Source organism: Dysidea avara, chromosome 10 (assembly GCF_963678975.1).
Source record: "Dysidea avara chromosome 10, odDysAvar1.4, whole genome shotgun sequence".
NCBI lineage: Eukaryota > Metazoa > Porifera > Demospongiae > Dictyoceratida > Dysideidae > Dysidea > Dysidea avara.
The window spans coordinates 17,234,808-17,258,070 of NC_089281.1; the positions used below are offsets into that span (position 1 = coordinate 17,234,808).

A 23,263-nucleotide genomic window follows, 5' to 3' on the forward strand; every position below is an offset into this window, starting at 1 on the left:
TAGTGGAAGAAACATTGGGGGAATCCCCAAGGGGATCTCACACATGATATAATTTAGCCATAACTTTTTTTCTCTCTGTTATGTTTATGTACATACATGACATAAATGGGCATTACATCATGTGAATATAGTAAGCAGAAGACAATTCCAATAAAGTTTGCATTTTGTTTGTATGTCTTTTGAGGGTTATAAATTAAACATTTACAAGTGACAATAAGTGATTACAAAATGTTATCCATTGAATAAAACAATATACTATATTTAAAGTCTGTACCAGTAACAATGAAGTTATGGCATTGCAAATACTAGTAATGATACATACACTGTCACTGCACAATTGTTGTGCTTACCTGAGAGTGTGTATCTGTTAGGGTCTCTTCTGATGGTACACTGGCACTGGCAGCGACTACCTTCCTGAAATGATAAGGAGGGAACACAGGTAAAGGCAAACAATGTGCTAAGTGTTATGTGTATATAATGATCTTACTGTGGAGGATTTTCTGACACCTTGATCTTTTGCTTTGTGGCACCTGACTTGCCATGACTCTATTGTGCACACATAAAAGACTGAGCACACATAAAAGACTGAGCAGTTGACAAGATGCAGAAACACAGACAGATAAACAAACAGATAGACAGAAAAACAGATAGACAGATATGTGGACAGACAGACACGTACATGGACAAACAAATTTGTTACGAACTTTTGAAGATCTTTCTTTAGGTTTGCTTGAGGTTTTTTCAGGCTTTTTGTCCTTGTCCTTGCTGTGACTGGCTGTCTTGCTAGCAGTCTTACTACTGGAATTACTTGTCTTTGCTTCTTCTGCCCTGGGGGGCTTACTGCTGCTTCGTCGGCTTGATGACGATTCCTCTGGCTTCTTCTGATGACTGCTACTCTTTTTATCTCGATCCTGCTAGTATAAAATGTTGCCATATTACATACACTTTTAAGACTAAGATGCTTACTGTCTCTTTAGAACGATGGCGTTCGTCTCCTTTTTGGGTAGCTGAAGAAGTAGGTGGCTTCCTGCTCTTTGAGTCCTTGGAAGCATCAGGCTTATGGACAGTAGAAGTAGTAGCCTCTGCCCCTTTCGATGATGATGAGGAACGATGCTTGACCGACTATCAAAAAGAAATCACCAACAAGCACTCATCAGTATTCAACAAAAAAACTCTGACATTCATGACCTCCCCATCTAGATGTGACTAGATGTGATGTTTATTGACAATTGTATAATTTTATACTCTAGAGTAGTGCAACCAAGCACTGATGGTTGGAACCAAAGTGATGCTTCTCAATGTACTAAAAAAAAAGTTGGCATTACTTAAATAAGGTTCCATAAGTATGGCAGTAAGAGACACACAATCTTGCAAATATCAGAATCTGTAAAGTATTACACATCCTCAGGCTGCATATACAAACACATACACATACACAAACATTACACATGCTTACAGATGACTGATGCTCTGCAGCAGGCTTCTTTGATGAACTGCGTACGAGTAAGCATGTTAATTTGATACAATAACTAGCAATCTATGCACACACCTTGAAGATTCCTTGGCCTTACTATGTTCATCTCTAGTAGACCTGGAACCTCCCTTGCTCTAATGCAAAAATGAAAGGAGAATTTTTCAAGTACAAAATATGAACTCTTAAAACAAGCTGACAGCACCATGCACAGATCATAGCTGTGCATATAAACCCGACCTTCACATATTTCTGCAATTCCTTTTCACCCCAGGTGTCCTCTTTGCTCCTCTATAATACACAGTGTTTTTTTACTTGACGTGGTATTAAAATTAGGATCGAGCCCGGGATAGAGCCCCAAGTCTTATATACCAGATATGCGCACAAAACTACAATCAACGCTTACCTCCTTCCCAGGCATCGGTAATGGAATTCGTATCTCAACGGGTTTAAGCGTACACGATCATTTCTGCCTTGTGCTTGGCTGAGTCACACTAAAAATTATGATACCGCTATCCAAAATAATTTTTATAATTCGTGACAGCCGTGAGTGATGGTGTTATTTTTGATACCTTGTTGCTAAGAGCTTGCCCCTTGGTGCTACAGAAATAAAACATGTCAGCGGACAACAATTGCAATCTGGTAATGACTGTAGTGTGTAACGTTCTGTTAGTAATAACAGTCTAGAGCATTCTGTAGTCATAGATATAGTGTATTCTAATTAATGAGCATGATGTAAACACAAAATTTTCCAAAATGGAGTACGCAGCCAGTGTGTTGTGTGAGGCAGCATAGCTAGACTAGAGCATCGGTCTGGTAATCAAGGTTCAACATTATGCCAAGCTGGGGAAGCAAATTCCCAGCTGTCTTTTGTCTTACTTACTTTCTCCATAAGACCTGGACATTCGTCCTGTCCTGCCCCAGGAGGATTTGTCTGTGCAAGATTCAAGTGCCTGAGTGGTGTACAGGCACCCCAGTGCTGATTTGTTGGGTGGCAATAGCTGTGTTTTGCATGTCTGCCATAGGCTTGTGCGTGTGTGCGCGCACACTCACTGCTCCAGTCTAAATGGGAATCCGGTGACAGCCCACCCAGCTGTGACATCAATGGGTACCCTGGGAAGCAAATGCCAACTGTCCATAGTGGGTCAAGGACCAGGTGGGACTTTAGGTACCCACACTTTCACTTGTGAGACATGGCACAGCCAACTATGGGTTACTCCCAGAATGATTTACCTGTGCTGACTCCCAGCACCTGAGTAGTGCCCAGTGTGGGTAGGCAGCACAGGCAAGTGGTAAGTGTACCAGCCTTGAGACTGGTCTGGTAGTGGCAAGTTATTACTTGGTACAGCTGTAATGCCAAGTTTTGCTATAGTAGTATTCCTTGAGCTATCTGTACTTGAATTGCTCCAGTCTTCCCAGCTGTGTTATTAGGGACCTAATGTTGGGTGGGGACTTCAGGTGAGAATTCACTCTTGAAGTGCCCATACTTTCACTTCTGTGAGGTTGTAGTCCTGTATCCAGAAGGATTGACTCATAGCAAGAGTTCATAATAGAAATTCTTGCTCATAGTACCTTAGTAGTGCACAGCTAATCCAGTCAACTCCCAACTGGGTAGTGACTGTATATATGGTAGTTGAAAACTTTGGTTTGTGTGTGTTTATATACTGCTGTTTCCATGGCAGGCCATCATTCATTACTATGCTAGAAAGAAGTACTACCATCACATACAACAGTTGGTATTAGAATGTGAACAGAAGTCCGGAGCAGACTCAGAGTTGACATTTTGGCGGGCATACTCCCTAGCCATGGAGAGTAAGGGATAGCCACTGATAAATACAGCTTTGGTTGACCATTTCCCTTTGTAGACTCCATATCAGAAGCAATGAGGGAGTTGGAGACAATTCAAGACAAGCGAGACACTGTCTTGTGCTCTGCAATGTTACTAGTATATGCTCATAAAAAGTGCAAAACTGTAGGTGTGTATAGTGTTTGTGTGTATGCTGTGTTGTAAATGTCAATATGTCTGTCTATTTATAAAGACCAGTATTAGTAATTCACATAGCCAAACCGTTTAATTTCTTTTTCATTGGGTCATGTCCCACTAAAAATGAACAACATCTGGCTACTTGTATTTTAATTCCCTATAGACAAGGACACCGTACATGCTTTGGAGAAGAAGGTAAAGACAGAACGACAGACATGTGGTGAACGGGCACTCTACCTGGCTGGAATGTACTTGTGGCTGTCAGGAAAACATGACAAGGCTAGGGAGTATGTTGAACGTGCTCTGAAGATGTCCACCAAAAGTGTAGAGGTGTGTTTTTGGCACTCGCACGCACGCAATAATGCACTATGAATCAGCCTAACTTCATTGTAGTCACTAATCCTTCACGGCTGGATAGACTTAACTTGTGGCCGAGAAAGTGCTGTGAAGAAGTCAATGAAATACTTTGAAGAAGCATTGTCAATAAAGTACGTACATCTGTTGACTGATATAACAGCACATTTTCTATGAAGAACATTTTTTTGTGTTTATGATCTTTACCAAGTCAATAAAATAGTATGTTCAATATTTATTGTATTGAACCATTCACTAATTTCTTTTTCACTGTGAACAGTTTGCCCCTACAATTTTTTATTCCATATGCATTGATTTTGTGCAATTCATACTAGTACTCAACGTCAGCCCCTGGATGGTCTCTTGGGAAAGGTTTGTTGATATTGTTAGCCATGTGCAGCCCCACCCACTAATCATCTTGCAGGTGCAATACTATGTTTCAAGATGTCACTTCAGCCATGCCCTTGAAGTAGTCAATCAGGCGATAGCAAGTTATCCGGACTGTCTCCCAACACTATTGGTCAAAACACATGTCCAGCTAACGCTGCAGGATTGGGAGCAAGCTGTGGAGACTGCACATAGGTAGGTGTGGCTGACATGCATGTTCAGCTAGCCACACCCATTCATTATCAGATGCCTTCAAGCAGATACTAACTGTATTGAAGCAATTAGAGTCATTGCTCTAAGTTTCCTAGCCCAAGAGGGTGACTATTCACAGGTATATTGACATGTGGTTACATTTGGTTGTGTCATGTGTGTGCTTATAGGCATCTGTTAAACTTGGAGAGCTGTTGAGCTTGCTGGACAGGTTTGAACCCAGCAACCATCACTTGTACTATGATATGTCATTGGCCTTTACTAGACTGGTGAGTAGGTACGGTGTTGATTAGTAAGTTTAGTTTCTGATCCATGGATATGATCTGATCATTGAACTACATATTGTTGGTTTTTTTTGGGTTTCAGTTATAATAGTAACTTCTTATTGATAGTGTGGGAGGAGTTCTATAGTCCTACAACAGACATCTACCTTATTGGAGAGGGCCATACAGTTGGCACCTACCAATGCAGTGTATGTCACTGAGGTGTGTGGTAACTTATACTGACACAAACAATATTTAGTGCGCGCACACACACACACACACACACACACACACACACACACACACACACACACACACACACACACACACACACACACACACACACACACACACACACACACACACACTCATCAATACACATGCATGTATAGTTTAGTTGCACACACCAACATCAATGTGAACAATTGAGGTAATAGTTTTATTTCCTGTAGTTAGCTCATGTGCTCAAGTTGCAAGGAAATTCTCGAGAGTCTGTACAAACTTATGAAAAAGCCTTTCAGTTGGATGAGACTAGTGTACCAGCCCTGTCTGGTAAGTATAGTAGTTGTGGTATTCAGTTTACCTTCTAATGGTGACAGGTATCATATACTGGCAAGTCATGGATGGCAAATTGGATGAGGCTGAACAACAAATTGAGTTTCTCACTGAGATACAGTCATCCATTGGCAAGAACACCGTTAGTTATTCTAATATTTTAGGCCTCTTTGAACATTTTGTTTGTCTTGTCTCACTAGGAGTTACTGTATGTGAGTGCACTGCTAGCACAAAAAAGAAATAAGGCTTCATCACTTGGTGATTCATCAGACAATCCAGTGATGACCTTGCTGCAAGAAGCGGTTGACGTTCATTTTGCTGTCCTTAAGGTGTGTAGTACCACTCATAAATAAATCCCTTAATTATTATTGCATTTCTGAATTAAACTCCATCATATAACACGTAGGTATGCAATCATTCACGGCATTGTTTTTGTTACTCTATAGGGGCAGCCATTTGGTATTCAATACTTCAAGTTACTGGATCCAGACTTGTTGATACAGGTTACACGTATCATGCTGGGATATGCTCCTACTGAGGTGCGATACTGCAGAATTATACCTGCACACACTGTATACTCTACCAACTCAATTATCTGAACCCCTGGGGACCATTTAGTAGCTTCAAACCATTACAGATTGTTGCACACAACTCTAATAAAAGCAACCACTACCAACATAGCAATCATTTTGGGCAGTGCTGGAAGTGTAGAACACTAACAATGTACTTTTTTTATAGTGGTGTTGTTACCATTGAGGCATTTACAAATTTAATGAATTTGAGTGAATAGAATTTAAAAATTGAGATACTCTAATAGCCTAGTAGAGCAGTCATGTGTGCCTCAATTACTAGTTACACTGAAATTTTCATCACAATTAAGATATTTCCAAAAATCATGTAAGAGCAAAGCAATTAAAGACAATAATTAAGCCACCATTGTTTCACCAGATAATATAATTGTGTACAGCCTGGTCCACCTGGCAGTGCAGTACCTATGGTATTGAAGAGATGTAACTATGTACTGGAGCCATTGATGAAGTTCACTCCAGGACTGATTGATGTTCAGTACCTGCTAACCAAGATCACTTACTTGTCTGGTGAGTGAATAGTGTGTGATCAGTCCATTAAGGGTTTTTCATAATTTGTTTTGAGTATTCTATGGAATTCAAAGGATCCTCCATGACTTATATCAAAATGGCTACTTGTAATTAGACAACAGTGGTTGCATGAGAATCTGACTACCCTGATGAAACACTAATACTAGTTTTAAAGAGTGTGGTATTACTCAAAACTACCTTATTATGGTGAAGTATAGTTTCTGCATTCTGCTAAAGTGTCTTGTTCAAAAATCTTACATGTTCATTGGAGATGTACTGTATAGTAGGGATCATGGAGGTTTGGGTTTCTTGCCCTTCAATATTACCCAAAAAATCAGCCTCACTTTTCCTTCAAAACAGCTTGGTGATATTGGTTAAGCATAAACAAACCCAATATGCTTTTAGAGCAACCCCATGGCCAAACCCTTCCAACAAGTTCTATTATTTAACTGAATTTTCTACTATCTGATGCCTTCAGCCAAGCACAACTCAACTATGGCTAATGCTTGGAATTAATTTCTTCACTGTTCGATGTTGCTTTGGCCCAAGGTGCCTTTTCACCAACCGCAGCAACTACAATGCATGCATCGTGGACTTACCTTCGTCCTCCTTTGTGTCCAATTTCTTTCTTCACTGCCTCAAAGGCGTTGCTTTGTGGTAACACGCTGTGACTTCACTGCAAGCTGGCTGTTACGAGAATCACCTGTAATTTCTATAGTGAGTGGATTGATTCCAGAGGCCCTTCTTGTACTATTCTTTGTTTGTAATGCTGTATAACGGGTAGAACATACCTGGAGAAAAGCAAAATAGCCATTTGCTTACAACTAATTAATAGTCAGGACATGCGTTTGCACAATTTCCGTAGTGACTGGATTGATTGGCTGGGGCATTTAATAAAGCTGAAAACAAAACGAATTAGAAACAACGTTTTTCAGTAATTGATAGTTGGGTAGTGCGTTGTTGTTTTTTCCCCTTTGATGTGGTATGTGTCGTTCACCAGTAAACAAACAAGTATATATAAGGAAATATTAGAAATTTAATAAATAAAAAACAAGGAGGTCATCTATACCTCAGGGCCGTAGCCAGACTTTTATCTGGGTAGGTTCTTTTAGAAGAAAAGTGGACCTTTTTATATGACATGATTCAGATTATATTATGGTGTGCGCACCCAGCATGCAAAGCATGCTGAAACTAGGGGGGTCTGGGGGCATGCCCCCCCCCCCCCCCCCCAGGAAAATTTTTGAAAATAGATTCTAAAAGGTTGGATTTAGTAGCATTTCAGTCAATAAAAATAACAATTTTGTTAGGTAAGCTGAAGACCAGCTGTATGGATGACATCTGGAAAAATATCTCTACTGCTACTATAATAATTATACCATCTGCACATGCATGTGTCTAAATATAATATATTGGAATGTCACAGTGAATAAGAATTGGAAAGATTGAGCACTCTGCCATGATCAACAGGGGCAGTGAAGCAGAACAAAGAGTGTTTTAAACAATGAAATTTACACATTGCATGGAGTTGAAGCATGGATGCTATTCGTGGGCTCTGCATGGAGAGACTTGTCCACCAAAATCTTATATTTTAATGAAAGCTCGGTTTAGACAATCTACATGTAACTTAAGTAGCTTTTAAAAGAAAATGTAATTGTGACTGTTCTATTAGAGTGATTGTTCTATTAGAGCGGTTGACTGCTCTATTAGAGTATCTCGATCTTGCAATGCATTTAATACAAGCACTGAATGAGTTACTCGGAGCACTTAATTTAGCTTTTTATTAGTGGTATCTAGTAAACTGTAGCTAATGGACTTTTGCTCTTGAAAATTTGGACTTGTATACTAAAATTGTGAACCTTTTGGGTTAAATTATGGACCTTTTTACTGAAATTGTGGACCTTTTTTCCAAGAGGGCAGTTCTTCAGAACTCCCTGAACCCCCCCTGGCTACGGGCCTGTGCCTGCAGCTATATGACTGAAGTAGGAAGTAAATGTCCACTAGTATAACTGTAGGTGTATTGTTTCCTTGCTTATTTCTATCCCTACTCAAATATAGAATTTCTAATGTTTCTTTATACTTGTTATAGAAAATATCACATATATTTTTTTTTGTTCTCTATTCCTTTTAGGCAATCTGGAGTCTGCTCAGGGAGTGTTGCAGAGATGCCTAGACCAACATGATGGTTTCTGTGATGGTCACTTACTAATGGCTGAGATTTGCCTTCACATGAAGGCCCCAAAAATGGCAGAGTCCTCTCTGGAGAAGGCTCTCAGTCACAGCTTCGATGTATGTTTGTATGTCTGTCAGTGTGTGACCATGAATTTGATTGTGTATTACTATCCCAAGCTAGGGTGGGTAGTATCTCATTTATATTGTAACACCGGGATAGTGAATGGAAACAATTCCCCTATTATTGAAATTACAGTAACCCAATATTATCATAATTGCCACAATGATGAAATTGATGATAAAGACAATGGCTGTTATACTGGCCCTAGAAAACCGGCTGTATAATTGGTCAAGTGATGCTGCTGGACAGCAAGACTTTCATTATTGATTGACAATTGTTGGTCATCAACTTTGCTGTCTTACTTACAGGCCACACCCTTTTTCATACCCTTGGTTGTTTTGGCTTATATTCATGTAAAACAATGTGCTGTTTGCACTTCACGCACTAACCAAGGACTAATTTTAAACCAATATAACAGATCTACAACTGCTTGCTCCTACTATTACTCAATCAACATAAACTGTGCTACAAGTTAGACTTAGTTTAGTTAGCGAACAAAGATTGCCATTGTCATCTGTACAAATTCTTGTGTTTCTGAAATAGATGATGGTAGGTCACAGTCCCCCCAGCGACAGTCACCAGGATTAGTCAGTGGTCCAAACAGTGTGTCACAATTGCTAGTATAATCATATGGTGTTCTCTTGTCAAATGTAATGCCAGTAATTTGATCAATTGCAGGAGCTGGTTGGACACCATTACTACTTGTGCACTCATCCACAATCATCGTAAAGTTCAGTAGAATTCCTCCACTCCAGTCATAGTCGATGTTGCGGTTAAATATTCTCTTGTATGCATAGACTATAGCTGTGTTGTAGTAGGCTACAATCATCTGCTCTGTGGGACTAAAGCTTGCCTTATCAGGAATGTTACACCATCCACCATCAACTAGACTAGTACAATTCTTGTAATATCCACTGTAATGTGTCATGTTGTCAGATAGTGGGAGGTTGTCCATGAATGAATTCTTCCATACAAGTGTCCATCCTCCACCATCCAAGTTCATATCACAGTAGACCTGTTAGTAGAAGATATAGTGAGTGATGGGGTGAGGAAGATGATGAGAAACAGCTAACATACCTGCTTTGGTTGCTTATAGTAGTTGACCCAGTAAATTTTGCTAGTGGGAGGCTCATTACAGTTATCAATTACTTGCTGTTTAATTTCTTTACAGGATTGAGCAGCAAGATATTTAGTTAATCCAGTGTATGGAGATAACCTGTGGTTAATAGGAGGAGGAATGTATTAGTATTGACATGTTAGAGGTGATATTACTGGAATGGTATCCATTTATGAGTCTTACAGACCCAGACAATGTGATTAGTTGTAGTAGTAGTATCATAGATAGCTTGTCCCTCACTAGAGGTAGTACAGGGTGTGGTAGGTTGGGAACGCTATAATGGTGATATAGGATGTAGTGAAGTGTTGTAGTTACCTTAGAGTCTGGTTGTCAGCACATGTAAATACATACTACTTGCTTACTCATTTCTAATCATTGCTGATTGGTTGAAGAAGTAGTTTTCAGGATTATCTAATCATGCTACATCATATGTACTAAACCCATCCATTTGTGTTCTTTATTACTTGTGGTTACATTGAATCATGCAAGATTGAGTAAAAAAACTAAGCCTATTAGCATAAGTCACCTATTATCAGACGGTACGTCTTAATACACTAAGCAAGCTATACAACGGATGAAGATGAATAAAGGCTAACTAAACACTTACTGCCAACAATACAACATTTACAATAGTGTCCTTTGGTAGTTTCTTTTGGTAAAGCACTCCAGAGGCTCTGGTGCATAGTGGATACGCGGAAGCACGAAACGAACAAAATTACAATTATTTTAACAAGCACCTGTAACTTCTCACCACAACTACACACATACTTCCAGTTTGGATCTTTTAATAGAGTGATCTTTGTTCTTCCTGAGTTTCAAGTTTTAAGTAAATCGAGCAAGGAGACTTCAAGTTATGAACAAAACGGTAGCACCTATCACAACCATTGTTTCAGTCAAACTTGAATAACTCATGAACAGTGCATTCAGTCTCCGTAAAATTTTGGTTGTAGACTGTTATCTGGTAGTCATAGAAACCTCAAAGTGGCAAGGTAATTTCCTAGTGAGTAATTCATTGGAATGTGCAAACTGTTCGAAAATTGGTCATTGAGTGAAGTACTACAGTTTAATAATACGTACTGGTGATCAAGGAATGGCAAACGATGAGGTTTGCAGTTTAGCCCACAATGCTGGTGTGATTTACTTACAACTTGGTACACAAAGAGACGAAAGGCTGCTCTATCAAATAGTTCAAACCGGAAGTTTGTATGCCTTTCAAGTCTTTACTTGTTGTCTATTACCATCTGGTTCTCATGAAGGCTACCACTTCGTGCAGCATCTCTAATACTGATAAACGCAAATGCAAAAACTATCTGCGTCTAAGCCATGCACACGGAACAATGAGATTAGCATGTAAAAATTTGCTAGCCTCATATGTAATTAGCTAGCTAGCTACATAACTCAGTTGTAAAAACAATAGAAGGGGGTTTATTATACACTCTGCTACTATATATTTGACAGGTGCAGAGAAATGGGGGGGCAACCACCTCCTCACTTTGAAGAGTGGAGGGGCCTTCCCCTCCCCCTTCCCAGTTTTCCCATGCTCATAGGCTAAGTGCAGCAACTATTGTACCTCTTCACTCATTAGTCAACTTTGTCTAGGATTTGTGCTACAGGTTATGAATATTACGTAAATCAGTATTGGAGTGCAGGAGATCAAGATACTCTAATAGAGCAGTCACCTAACTACTCCAATAGATCGTTTAGCAGAAACATATAAGTTATGTAATTTATCCAATCTGTCTCCATTAACAGATATATCTATCCATAAATCAAGTGCATGAGTCTTTCTGAAATGCCTTCGTTTACTGATGTATCTACTTGTACAGTATCTTATAATGATAGTTATCATAGAGCATCCTAATGTTCCACTGAAAACTCTCAGATTCAAGCTATTCTTAAATATGCATTAAAATTTCAATTTTTTTTCTGTGAGGACATGCCCCCAGACCCCCTAGTATTGGCGTGATTTGCATTTTAAAGTGTAGATGACTTTTAAATGGCAACCACCCCACATGACTTCCCCCCCCCCCCCTCCCCCTATGTTCTCTGCCCCTGATATTTGATGAATGACTTGCTGCATTACTTGCTCTGTGCCTGTATGAAGAAGTTCACTTACCAGATACACCACAACCATGCTCCTCTCATTACAATAGCTGTATCATGAATTAAATCTATATACATAATTATGTGGCTGGCACCTGACTTTGCATGGTTATTAAACGTATGTGTTTAATGAAAAAAAGTAGTACCGTTTTGACAGTTGCTTTCCTCTGGTCATTGTAAGCACATGTGCCCAACAACCAGACTTTATAGTACCTTAGTTCTGTTGGAGGTGTGGCTATTGTAGTGATGAGTAGCAAGTTGTGTGTCATCATCCCTGTAGAGAGAAATGATAGTAATTAATGTTCATGTTTTTGTGTCCGTTCTGTTAGAGTATTGTGTATGTTCTATTAAGAATAATTTGAAATACTAGTACAGTGATTATCAATAACCATACTGACATACATGCATATTCTTTGGTTCAGGGTCGATTCTAGAAAATTTACTGACTGGTTTCCAACTCTAAGGCAGAAAAGCTTATACTGTACCTGAGTTTACCACCACCCAAGCACTGAGATGTTAAAAGTGCTAGACAAATACTGTAATCAACTAGTAAATCAATGAGCTCAGCTAGCACAAGGTCAAGTACTCCTAGTGAAAGTGGTCAGCTCTGAACTCCTCGTGTTACTTTACCCACAGCAATTTCAAATAGTTTTGTGGTAGAAAGACGTAATCCATATGGTCTCATCACTAAAGGTGCATTATACCTATCCCTTTAGTTACGAATACTTCAAACTCTAGTGACAGTTTTATTAAAGTAATTCAACCTTGTTCATATTTTCGATTTTAAACTTCTGGAAACCATTGACCCCCCAGACTGCTTCATGGCCAGCTGCTGTAGTTAGCTGTGGTAGTGTACAATACGCTTGACATTTATAATGAACTCAAACTGAAGGCTCTAGATTTGTTTGCTAAAGGTACTGATTCAAGATGGATTGAAGGATGATTCGTACTATTAATTCATAGTTCACTGCTTCTTCTTTCAACACTTTTCCGCCATTAGTTGATATACAGTAAAGAACTATTACTGTTACTACAACTATTAGACTACCCTGTAAGACTGAGTTGTAGTATAACTAGTTAATCAGTAATGAGAAAACTCACTGTTGATGTGAAGTGACAGTAACAACCACAACACAAAGGGAGAAGAGAACAAATAGCAAACATGACTGTTCCATTACTCAATTGTATAGTTAACCATGTACCATTAGTTTCAGCTATAGCATAAACTTTAGCTACGTAGAACATCCACTTATGTGTGAATGCAGTAGTGATGGTTGTTTATGAAATGTGCTTAAATGATATTCACAAACCACACTGAACTAATGATATTGTGGTGCATGTAGAAGCCTAGAAATTCACATGGTGTAGAAAACCACATTGTGTTGTTTATTACACAGTGTATTGTTGTTGTTGCACCGTGCACCTATCACTGTAGTGTGTTATGGTATACATTTTTAGGTGCAGAGCAGTCCATTCTATCACTTACTGAAGGCTAGAGTGGAGAAGCAGCTTGGTAATCATGTGGAAGCCTTTCGCACCCTCACAACTGCCTTGTCTGTAATAAAATCAAAGAAAACTGGTTAGTATTGTGGTCATGGTTGACTATCTAGGTGTGTGTGTGTGTGCATGTGCGTGTGTGTGTGTGCGTGCATGCGCCATCACGGTTCACTGTACTGTGGGCAGCTGCCAAGTGTGTGTGTGTGGGGGGTGGGGGGGTGCGGGGTACATGCATACATATGTGTGTATGTGTGATGTGTATTGCACATGCTCTAAACACACTCTGTTGTGTGCTAACCCTACAGACATCAAACAAGCTCGGCCACATGGACAGATATATTATCAACAACAGTTGAGCATTAGTGATGAAGTGTCTGTGTACCTGGAATTGTGTGAGGCTTACTGTCAACTTAACAGACTAATTGAAGCCAAAGAACTAATGGAAGAGGCTGCCAAAAAGTTTGAAGCCACATCACAAGGAATGAGGTGTGCAGTATGTGTTCTATTACAGTATTTAATATTCTGTTTAGGATATCAATTGCAAATGCTGATCTGGCTATAGCCAGTGGCAATATTGAACAAGCCCTATCAGCCCTGAAAGCTGTTGGTCCTGATCATCCTCACTACACACAGGCCAGAAAAAAGATGGCTGACATCTTCCTCAAGCACCAGAAGAACAAAGAGCAGTACATTCAGTGTTACAAGTAGGCAAAACAAATGTGCTAAATGTCATCTTTACATGTAAGAATAATCAGTAAAGGCTTCATATTTTATGTATGTATAAGTGGAGTCGAGTGTGTGTGTGTGTGTGTGCGTGCGTGCGTGTGTGTGTGTACCTATATGCGTAGTGTAAGTGTGCACATGTGTGCGATTGTGTATATCTCAATCAATATGTGATTTGTGTTATATCTGTTCAGAGAGTTGGCAAGCCAACAGCCTGGCACTCAGAGTGCCTTATTGTTGGGTGATGCTTACATCAGCATACAAGAACCAGACAAAGCCATAGAAGTGTATGAGACAGCTCTAAAGAAGAACCCACGTGGGGCAACACTGGCCAGTAAAATAGGACAAGCTCTTGTGAGGACCCACCACTACAACAAGGTGATCAACCCAAATACTTAAAGTCTGTTATAGAGTGTTTTAATGTCAAATTGTCAATCTATTATTGAACTGCACTCAATTTCTGCACACAGAATGTATCACACAGTGAAACTTTTATATAGTTTATTCAATGTATGTGATACTATTCTCACTGTCTAGGCTGTGAACTATTATGAATCGGCATTAAAGTCACTAGACCAACATGGACAGTTACAATATGTACTGAGACTGGACTTAGCCAATCTCTACCTCAAAATACGTAATTATAGCAAGGCTGAACGCACTCTACAGTCTTCTCTGGAGCACCCAGAAGGTGAAATAGATCACAAGATGGTAGTTCTGTTTTATTATATGATTACTCTAGATAATCAGTTGTCAGTTCTGATAGAAGACACCAAATGTCTTCAGCTACTGGCCAAAGTATATCAGAAGTTAGAGTCCTCCCAACAAGCCTTCAAAGCATTGAGTAACGCTCGTGATATGCAGAACAAGTAGGTGAACACTTGAAGCTTACATAGTGCAAAAGAACAGAGTGTATTACTTGTGATAGTTTGTATTAAAGAAGTCCTCTTTGTCGTAGTGTTCTTAAGCGAGTAGGAGTGGAGCAACCAGAAGCTGTCCAAGAACAGAACAATGTAGCTTCCACCATAGCATTTAACATGGCCGAACAAGCACTGCAAGAACAAAACTATGAGACTGCCGAACGTTTCTATCGTGAAGCCATCTTACACAACTCCGACCATTATGAGGTGATGATGAAAATGGCCACCTTAGTATTTATATAATAATGTTATTTATGTATAGTCTCATTTGGCACTAGCCAAACTGTACATGTCTCAGGAGAACTTGAAGCCAGCTGAGCATGAGTTAGTGACAGTACTACAGACCTTCCCCAATGATAATAATGCCACACTGATGTTAGCCGAACTAAAATTCCACTCCAATGATTACACAAATGCCATTGCTCACTATAAACAGATCCTTTCTAGAAAACCAAGTAAGTCAGTGTGTAATACTCCAATGGTATGTATTATTAGTTTGTGCAGTTATTCCTTCAAGCACTGTATGTATGTTATATACTGTCACCTTCCAGACTGTTATAAGGCATTGGCTCAGTTAGTGGAGATGTTACGAAGAGCAGGACAACTTGATGATGCTATTCCCTTGCTGACTGCTGCAGAGAAGAGTTCATCAAGAGCTAGCTATGATCCCGGCTACAACTACTGTCAGGGACTATACCATTGGTGAGTGATACTCAAAATAGCACATACAAGGGAATTGCTATTACAACTGAATAGCTACAATGCGTAAGGGCTGTCTGTGTTGATGGTTGTATGTATATATAGGTACAGAAGTGACCCCACTACAGCACTACAGAAGTTCAATCAGTCAAGGAAGGACAGTGAATGGGGAGAGAAGGCTCTGATGAACATGATAGAAATCTGCCTTAATCCTGACAATGAGACTGTTGGTGAGTACACAGATTATATTGTCTATGTGAGATTGTGTACAACATTATTTTGTTTGCAAATTGGTAAATTTGCCTTATCATACTTTGTTCTGGTCCGCTACAGGAGGGGAGACATTCAAGGCAATAGAAGAGGACCACAACAGCACATCAGCAGTTGAGAAACAAGACTCAGACATGATGGCCCTACATACTGCAGAGAGATTCATCAAAGAATTGAGACCAAAAACAAATACTACAAGACTAAGACAACAAGTACTGTCCAGCTACACCCTACTAGCCTCCAAAAAGAAACCTGATGCTGAGCATGCTCTGCAAAAATTTGTTGACATAGCTAGTGGAGAGGTTAGTATGCAGTTTCATGTGGTAATTACAAGAAGTTTAATTGTTACAGAAAGATTTCATTCCTGCACTACTTGGCATGGCTACCGCTCACATGATCTTGAAACAAACTCCTAAAGCACGTAACCAGTTGAAGAGAATATCAAAGTTGCCATGGAGCACACCAGTATGTGTTTTGTCGTGATGTGTGTTACTCTTGTTATACAAAATATAGTTTGCAGATGATTTTGAGAAGAGTTGGCTACTATTGTCAGACATCTATATACAGGTGAGTGATAAGATATAAGGAGAATGTGTAATGCACTTAGCGGCCACTGTATTAGAAGTCCATTTAATGGTGGCCATTCCCAAACATGGCTACCTTGCAGGTGTACTTATTATTTAGGTCACAGTTTTTGTGTTCCTAGATGTAACTGTGGCCCTATCCCGATGAGTACTGCTTGTGAACAGTTGTACAATATTTACGTGTATAGTATTCTTTGTTGTAACTTTTAACAGACTGGGAAGTATGATTTAGCTAATGAACTATTAGCAAAGAAATGTCTACACTATAATAAGGTTAGTGTATAGGGTGTTTGTGTGATGTTTTATGTATCACAATATCATCATCCAGTCATGTTACAAAGCCTGGGAGTATATCGGCTACATCTCTGAGAAAGAACAAGCATTTCAAGATGCTGCACACCACTATGAGAGTGCATGGAGGTATTGCTACCAAACTGGCCCTAACATTGGTAACACACTACACACATAAACACCATTATTATAGCACTATCTTTTTTATAGGCTACAAGTTAGCTTTTAACTACCTCAAGGCTAAAAGATTCATTGAAGCAATAGATATCTGTCATGTGGTAAGAATTTGCTGTTTGTTGTGCGCAAGTGTGCCATTTTAATGTATGTTTTTGTTATTAGATACTGGCTGCTAATCCAAACTATCCAAAAATCCGGAAGGAGATCTTGGACAAGGCAAGACTAGCATTACGAGCATAAATTACCTTTATCTGCAGAGTGTAATTATTTATTTTTACTATATGAACTGTCATTATCATCATCATGCAGTTGTTCAAAGCCATGCATGCCGACAAGGGTTCTGCATGCCCAGAAATTCTGAGTGGTGGCCGAAATTGGCTGAAACAAAGATATATTGATGTAAGTATTGGTTTTTTCATGGCCACTTTGGCCACTGCTGACCAGTGTAAGCAGAATCCTGGCAGTATAAAAGCTGTAAGGATCCACAGTAGGCTGTGAGCATTAGGACAGCTCATCCTATAAAAAATACATTATGCTATGAAAGCTTGCTGATTTTCTTCATCTTGTTGGTTTCCTATACTGATGTCCAGTACTTATAAAATGTGCAAGGGTTTGTGAATCACTTCTAGATAGTCAGGCAGCTTAATGGCCAATTTTGAAGAAATGTGTACATTCTAGATAAAAGCACCAGATTTTTCCTATATGTTACCCATGCTAGGAACCGCCTCATACATTTAAGGCTTCCCACTAGCAATGAAAAGATCAAGATACCCTAATAGAGCTGTTATACAAACAATTTCAGAGAATGCAACTTCTGGGTGAATTTTCTGAGTGCATTATGAATGGACATTATGTCCAATCAAAATGGAAAATGTTCGGACGAACACCATTTTTAGTCAGAAAATGTCTTCTTTGGGAGGAGGGAACATCCCCTAGGTAGGTAATTGGATGCTAGTGTGCTTTGCACGTGTACACTAAGGTATGCTTTCAATTCCCTGTACATAAATATCACCTAGCTAGTGTTACATATGTGTAGCTTGGCCTGGCATCACAAAAGGTGTGGCTGCACTACAAAAACTCAATTTGAATTATTAAAGCCTGCATCCCTGTGAACTATGTGTGTCATAGTGATCTGTAACCTATGCATGCACGCATCCAGCATGGATGGACCAATGCACCAACACAAGCTGAAATTGCTTCATGATCATCTGGTACTGCTGATGCATTCCCAAAGGCTTCACATATTATCAGACCAAGGCATGGCAGCCACCAGGTTACTGCTTTGACTGTTGCAATGTTACAGACAAATGCTTTTTCTGTCCACCACAGGAATACATGATGACATGCTAAGGAGATTTGGTGTCAGGAGATAAAATCTATATGAGTCCAACCTGCCATGCCAGCAGTGCTTGGTGATCAAAAGCAAATAACCATGTAGCTAATGTGTGAAAAACTGCTCTAATGGTGTGATCGAATAAACATGCAGACCAACAGTTCCAGTGGAAGGAGCTAAAAGTTGGGAATCAACTTTGGCGAACACTAGACAGTGATGTTTGAAATACAAAATACACAACAAGCATGCACTGCAGTGTGCATGCTATTCTGAATAAGTCCAGGAACATATCCATAAGGAGTAGACCATGCATTTTCTCTCAGTATTTTGATTTCTATATACTTAAGTTGGGAGTATACCTCATGCACTAATGTATAGTATATAGCATTACTAGCTCAGTGAAGCATACATGCATGAAGTATCTAAATTCTCACAACTAATATACTATAATTTGGATCATGCAATCATTGAACTGATGGCTATGGCAAGAGAAACTTACTGTAGTCACTGACGCAAAATAATAATAATTATCATTGTTTTGGAACCAAATTAGTGGTAAGAATTTGTATAGTTCACTTGTACATGCAAGTATCACTACAGCCTGTAGCTATATACCAAGCATTAGTGATGAAAATAGGGTATGCATACTCCACTCTCATAACCTAATAGTGTTAAAATAATTGTTAATCACTCTTAATAGAACTATTATATTATTTTAGGGGTCATCCATTATTTTCAGCCTTTACGCAAGAGTACGCTAGGGGGAGGGGGTTAAATCACACGTATGGTTATAAAATGATGAATAATCATCATGTATATACTGTACATAGTATCAACATTTATACAGTATGCTTTGTGAAGGAGGGAGGGGATTAGAAAAAAGAGTACTCTTTGATGCTTGCATAAAGACTGAAAATTATGGATGGTCCCTTAAGTCTTTAAATAACAGTAGTGAAAAATGAATTGTCTATGATACAGTCTACCAGACTAATGCTATGTATAGTTTCAGCAGTGTCAATTTCTTTACAGATATAATTGTGCTCCCAAACCACTTAGAATAGCACGCATACCAATGTATGCATTGTGTGCTTCAAACATCACTGTGTAGGGTGGATAGCCCAACAATCCCACCTTATATAGCTCCTTCCTGAATCCACTGCCACTTAACTACATACAATGAATGCAGTGGATAACTTACATAAATTTACTCAATGTACTACTATACTCTTACTTATAGCCAAATAGACTCTTACTTATAGCCAAATAGAGTATTTCTATTATACCTACAGATGTAAACTCATACGAAAAACCCTCAAATCCAGACTTTACTTTATAGACTCTAATTAACCACATATATAGCTATATCATAATTTATGCATATCTCATCAGCTGATAGCAATCAGACCAGCAATGTGTACTGTAGACTACCACTTTGGTTTCATATACTGTTTAAACCCCATACATGCTGGCTGAGGTTGCACCCATTTATACACCAGGGAATTATTGGTTTGAAAAGACATTCAAAGTTGTTAGTACATCCAATCTAACAACTAGATCAAGACCATGCAAGCTAAGGAATAAAGTATAACCACAGAAGGAATGTGCGTGCTTATTGTTGATTGTTTTACAAATGAGCCATGATTTCCAGAAATTACAAAAGGGAAACAGATGTCTGCAGTCTCACATTATGACCTGTCCAAAGCCATACTAGTTTTGTGTTTCTCTTCCTGCATCCTTCAAACTTATTACCATTGAGCTATACAAATCATCTGAAGAATGAACATGCTATGAATGAGTACACTGGTAATCTGATCCACATGTGTATACATATTTGTGTCAGCTATATAACTGTTAAACTATATGCTCCACAAAAGTCTTCAGTAACAAAGGCCTTATTCATTTACAGGCTGCATCAATTTTGGGAAAAAATAACTGTGCTGCATATAAGAATATACGGGGCTAAAGTTCTGCTAGAAGCTGTTATTATTATGTGCAATGCTGAAATACTATTAAATGAACCATAACAGTATGCAATGTGAATGTTTAGCAATGTGTCATAAATTGAATAAGATTACAAATTGCTACAGATGTATTAACTCAAAATATTTGGTGTGACCTGGGTTAATTAAAATGGAGGTGTGCATCAACTCAATAAGTGGAAGCAATGCCATGTATGTAGTGTATCGATAATAGTCAGCATGGACTGCATGGTTCCACATATTATGTCTACAGACAACAACACACATTCCCAAAAGTGGGCATGGTTCCATGTAAATTCTTGTGTATATACAACTGTATTTCCATCAGTACAATTGAGCTTATTACTATCACTCATGGTCAGATCCAGGTATTCAATAAAGCAGATGTGACCCACAGGACGGATTATGACCTGGATAATCAGGATAACCCACTACAATGCTGCACCTATCAAACCCTGTCAAACCCTCTATAGATCTTTTGTACTACTATACTCATTGGACTCATATGAAATATTTTTAAGCATTGAATGATACACTGGTTCACATGAACTTGTCAATGGGGTACACTGTGTGCATCTGCAGATTCAGTTGTACATATATTAAATCCCTCTAGATGTTGCTAATGATACACTTGCTGATGAACACGATGTGACGTAAAAATTCATATGACTGTATTTCAAGGTTTTGTTTTCCTTGCCATTTGTAAATGTGTATTTATAACATAAACTATCAGTATATTTAATAACATTTCAAAACAAGTGTTTCTGTATAATAACTATTTAAAAATACTACAGATATTGCTGCTATGCACTGTGCAGTCATCCAATCAGTACTTCAGCTCAGTTTTAATTATCGCACAAGGATTGCCATTGTCATCTGAACAAATTCTTGTGTTCCTGAAATGGATGATGGTAGATGACAATCATGCCAACGACAATCATTAGGACTAGTCAGTGATCCAGACATTGTATCACAATGGCGATAGTAATCATATGGTGATGTTTTATCAAATGTAATACCAGGAATATAAAGGTAAGAAGGGGCTGGCTGAATGCCTTTTTTGCTTGTGCACTTGTCCACAATCATCTTAAAGTTCAGTAGAATCCCCCCACTCCAGTCATAGTCGATGTTGCGGTTAAATATTCCCTTGTATGCGTAGACTATAGCTGTGTTGTGGTAGGCTACAATCATCTGCTCTGTGGGACTAAAGCTTGCCTTGTCAGGAATGTTACACCATCCACCATTAACTGGACTAGTACAATTCTTGTAATATCCACTGTAATATCTCATGTTGTCAGATAGTGGGAGGTTGTTCATGAATGAATTCTTCCATACAAGTGTCCATCCTCCACCATCCAAGGTCATATCACAGTAGACCTGTTATTAGAAGATGTAGTGAGTGATGGGGTGAGGAAAATGATGAGAAGTAGCTAACATGTACCTGCTTTGGCTGTTTATAGTAGTTTATCCAGTAGGCTTTGCTGGTAGGAGGTGTATTACAGTTATCAATTACTTTTTGTTTAATTTCTTTACAGGACTGAGCAGCGAGGTCTTTGGTTAGTCCAGTGTACGGAGACAACCTGTGGTTAATAGGAGGAAAAAAAATACATGTATTTATATGTTAGAGGTGATATTACCGGAATGGGATCCATTTATGAGTCTTACAGACCCAGACAATGTGATCAGTTGTAGTAGTAGTATCATAGATAGCTTGTCCCTCAGTAGATGTATTACAGATAGTAGTTGGTTGGGAACGCTATAGTTGTGATATAGGATGTGAAATGTTGGTAGTAACCTTTAGAATCTTTATTTAATGTATGTGTATAACAACAGTACCTTAGTTCTTTTGTAAGTATGACTATTGTAGTGAAGAGTAGCAAGCCGTGTGTCATCATCCCTGCAGAGAGAAGTGATAGTAATTTGTGTCCATGTTGTGTGACTGTTCTATTAGAGTATTGTGCGTGTTTATAGGAGTCTTAAAATTTTAAAAAATAATTCTAATTATACCGATATAGTGAATTGTGAATAATCAGACTGGCATTCATACATATCATTCTTTGGTCTATCATTAATGATCAGCTGCTGTAGCCAGCTACGCACATAGTGTCTAACACATTTTACAAGTTAATGGAATAAGTGATATGAAGGTAGTAGATTGCTTGCTAAAGTGCTGATTCAAGAAGGATTACCTCATACTGTTAATTCCTACTTCTGTACTCTACTCTCAACACATTTTCCACCATTAGTTATATATTGAAGAATTATAACTAGTACATATATAGTTACAACTATTAAACTATCCTGTAAAACTGAATTATAGTATTAGCTATAATGAAGAAAACTCACTGTTGATGTGAAGTGACAATAACAACCACAACACAAACGGTGAGGAGAACAAGTAGCAAATGTGACTGCTCCATCATTCAATTGTATAGTTAACTATGTACCATCCAACAACTTGAACAGTAGTCGTCCAGATTATGAACGCAGCAGTGATGGTTGTTTACCAAATGTGCTTAAATAATATTCACAGACCACTAATTAGACCAATAATATTGTGGTGTGTAGAAGCCCAGTAATTTATGTGTACACAAAGCCTTGTTGTGTTGTTGTTTTCAAATTTCACAAAGGTTTTTATTGCACAATGAACTTACTATAATCTTGTGGTGTGCACTGTTAGGTGCAGAGCAGTCCTTACTGAAGGCTAGAGTGGATAAGCAGCTTGGTAATCATGTGGAAGCCTTCCGCACCCTCACAACTGCCTTGTCTGTAATAAAATGTAATAAAATCAAAGAAAACTGGTTAGTATTGTGGTCATGGTTGACTGACTAGGTGTGTGTGTGTGTGTGTGTGTGTGTGTGTGTGTGTGTGTGTGTGTGTGTGTGTGTGTGTGTGTGTGTGTGTGTGTGTGTGTGTGTGTGTGTGTGTGTGTGTGTGTACAAGCGAGCGTACGTGCATG

The 23,263-nt window shown here is 38.8% G+C and overlaps 4 protein-coding genes across 6 annotated transcripts in view; 1 reads left to right on the forward strand and 3 right to left on the reverse strand.

The window, feature by feature from the left end:
* Positions 1–2,016, reverse strand: part of LOC136269124 (cytoplasmic dynein 2 intermediate chain 1-like) — a 36,074-nt gene extending 34,058 nt beyond the window's left edge. The window contains exons 1-8 of one of the 3 annotated variants that reach the window (XM_066064600.1): positions 1,878–2,016; positions 1,712–1,762; positions 1,550–1,608; positions 1,457–1,493; positions 967–1,122; positions 705–911; positions 488–546; positions 351–414 (exon numbers count right to left, since the gene is read on the reverse strand). In XM_066064600.1, the coding sequence (XP_065920672.1) occupies positions 351–414; positions 488–546; positions 705–911; positions 967–1,122; positions 1,457–1,493; positions 1,550–1,608; positions 1,712–1,762; positions 1,878–1,892 (648 nt within the window). In that variant the 5' untranslated portion in view covers positions 1,893–2,016. Of the gene's footprint in view, positions 1–350; positions 415–487; positions 547–704; positions 915–966; positions 1,123–1,456; positions 1,494–1,549; positions 1,609–1,711; positions 1,763–1,877 lie in introns of all 3 variants that reach the window. The other 2 variants (XM_066064599.1, XM_066064601.1) reach the window with 2 other exon arrangements.
* Positions 2,010–17,296, forward strand: LOC136269123 (tetratricopeptide repeat protein 21B-like). Its single transcript, XM_066064598.1, has 33 exons — positions 2,010–2,113; positions 3,154–3,283; positions 3,337–3,447; positions 3,619–3,785; positions 3,849–3,943; positions 4,145–4,181; positions 4,234–4,391; positions 4,443–4,527; positions 4,577–4,675; positions 4,799–4,891; positions 5,122–5,221; positions 5,269–5,366; positions 5,425–5,553; positions 5,671–5,763; positions 6,192–6,321; positions 8,450–8,607; positions 13,290–13,410; positions 13,634–13,814; positions 13,859–14,032; positions 14,246–14,429; positions 14,589–14,742; positions 14,794–14,920; positions 15,010–15,178; positions 15,234–15,426; positions 15,523–15,673; positions 15,776–15,900; positions 16,004–16,242; positions 16,292–16,405; positions 16,454–16,507; positions 16,738–16,797; positions 16,853–16,973; positions 17,026–17,093; positions 17,155–17,296. The coding sequence occupies exons 1-33, from the start codon at positions 2,087–2,089 to the stop codon at positions 17,230–17,232; spliced, it is 4,023 nt and encodes a 1,340-aa protein (XP_065920670.1). The 5' UTR covers positions 2,010–2,086; the 3' UTR covers positions 17,233–17,296.
* LOC136269134 (uncharacterized) lies at positions 8,983–13,067 on the reverse strand. The gene is made up of 5 exons (XM_066064615.1): positions 12,933–13,067; positions 12,045–12,105; positions 9,884–10,002; positions 9,689–9,827; positions 8,983–9,626 (listed from the first exon to the last, which is right to left on the reverse strand). Exons 1-5 carry the CDS (start codon positions 13,004–13,006, stop codon positions 9,099–9,101), a joined length of 921 nt encoding a protein of 306 aa, XP_065920687.1. The 5' UTR covers positions 13,007–13,067; the 3' UTR covers positions 8,983–9,098.
* Positions 17,297–20,963: 3,667 nt separating the features above from the next.
* Positions 20,964–22,800, reverse strand: LOC136269132 (uncharacterized). The gene is made up of 5 exons (XM_066064613.1): positions 22,651–22,800; positions 22,141–22,201; positions 21,942–22,060; positions 21,746–21,884; positions 20,964–21,681 (listed from the first exon to the last, which is right to left on the reverse strand). Exons 1-5 carry the CDS (start codon positions 22,725–22,727, stop codon positions 21,154–21,156), a joined length of 924 nt encoding a protein of 307 aa, XP_065920685.1. The 5' UTR covers positions 22,728–22,800; the 3' UTR covers positions 20,964–21,153.
* Positions 22,801–23,263: the final 463 nt, after the last annotated feature.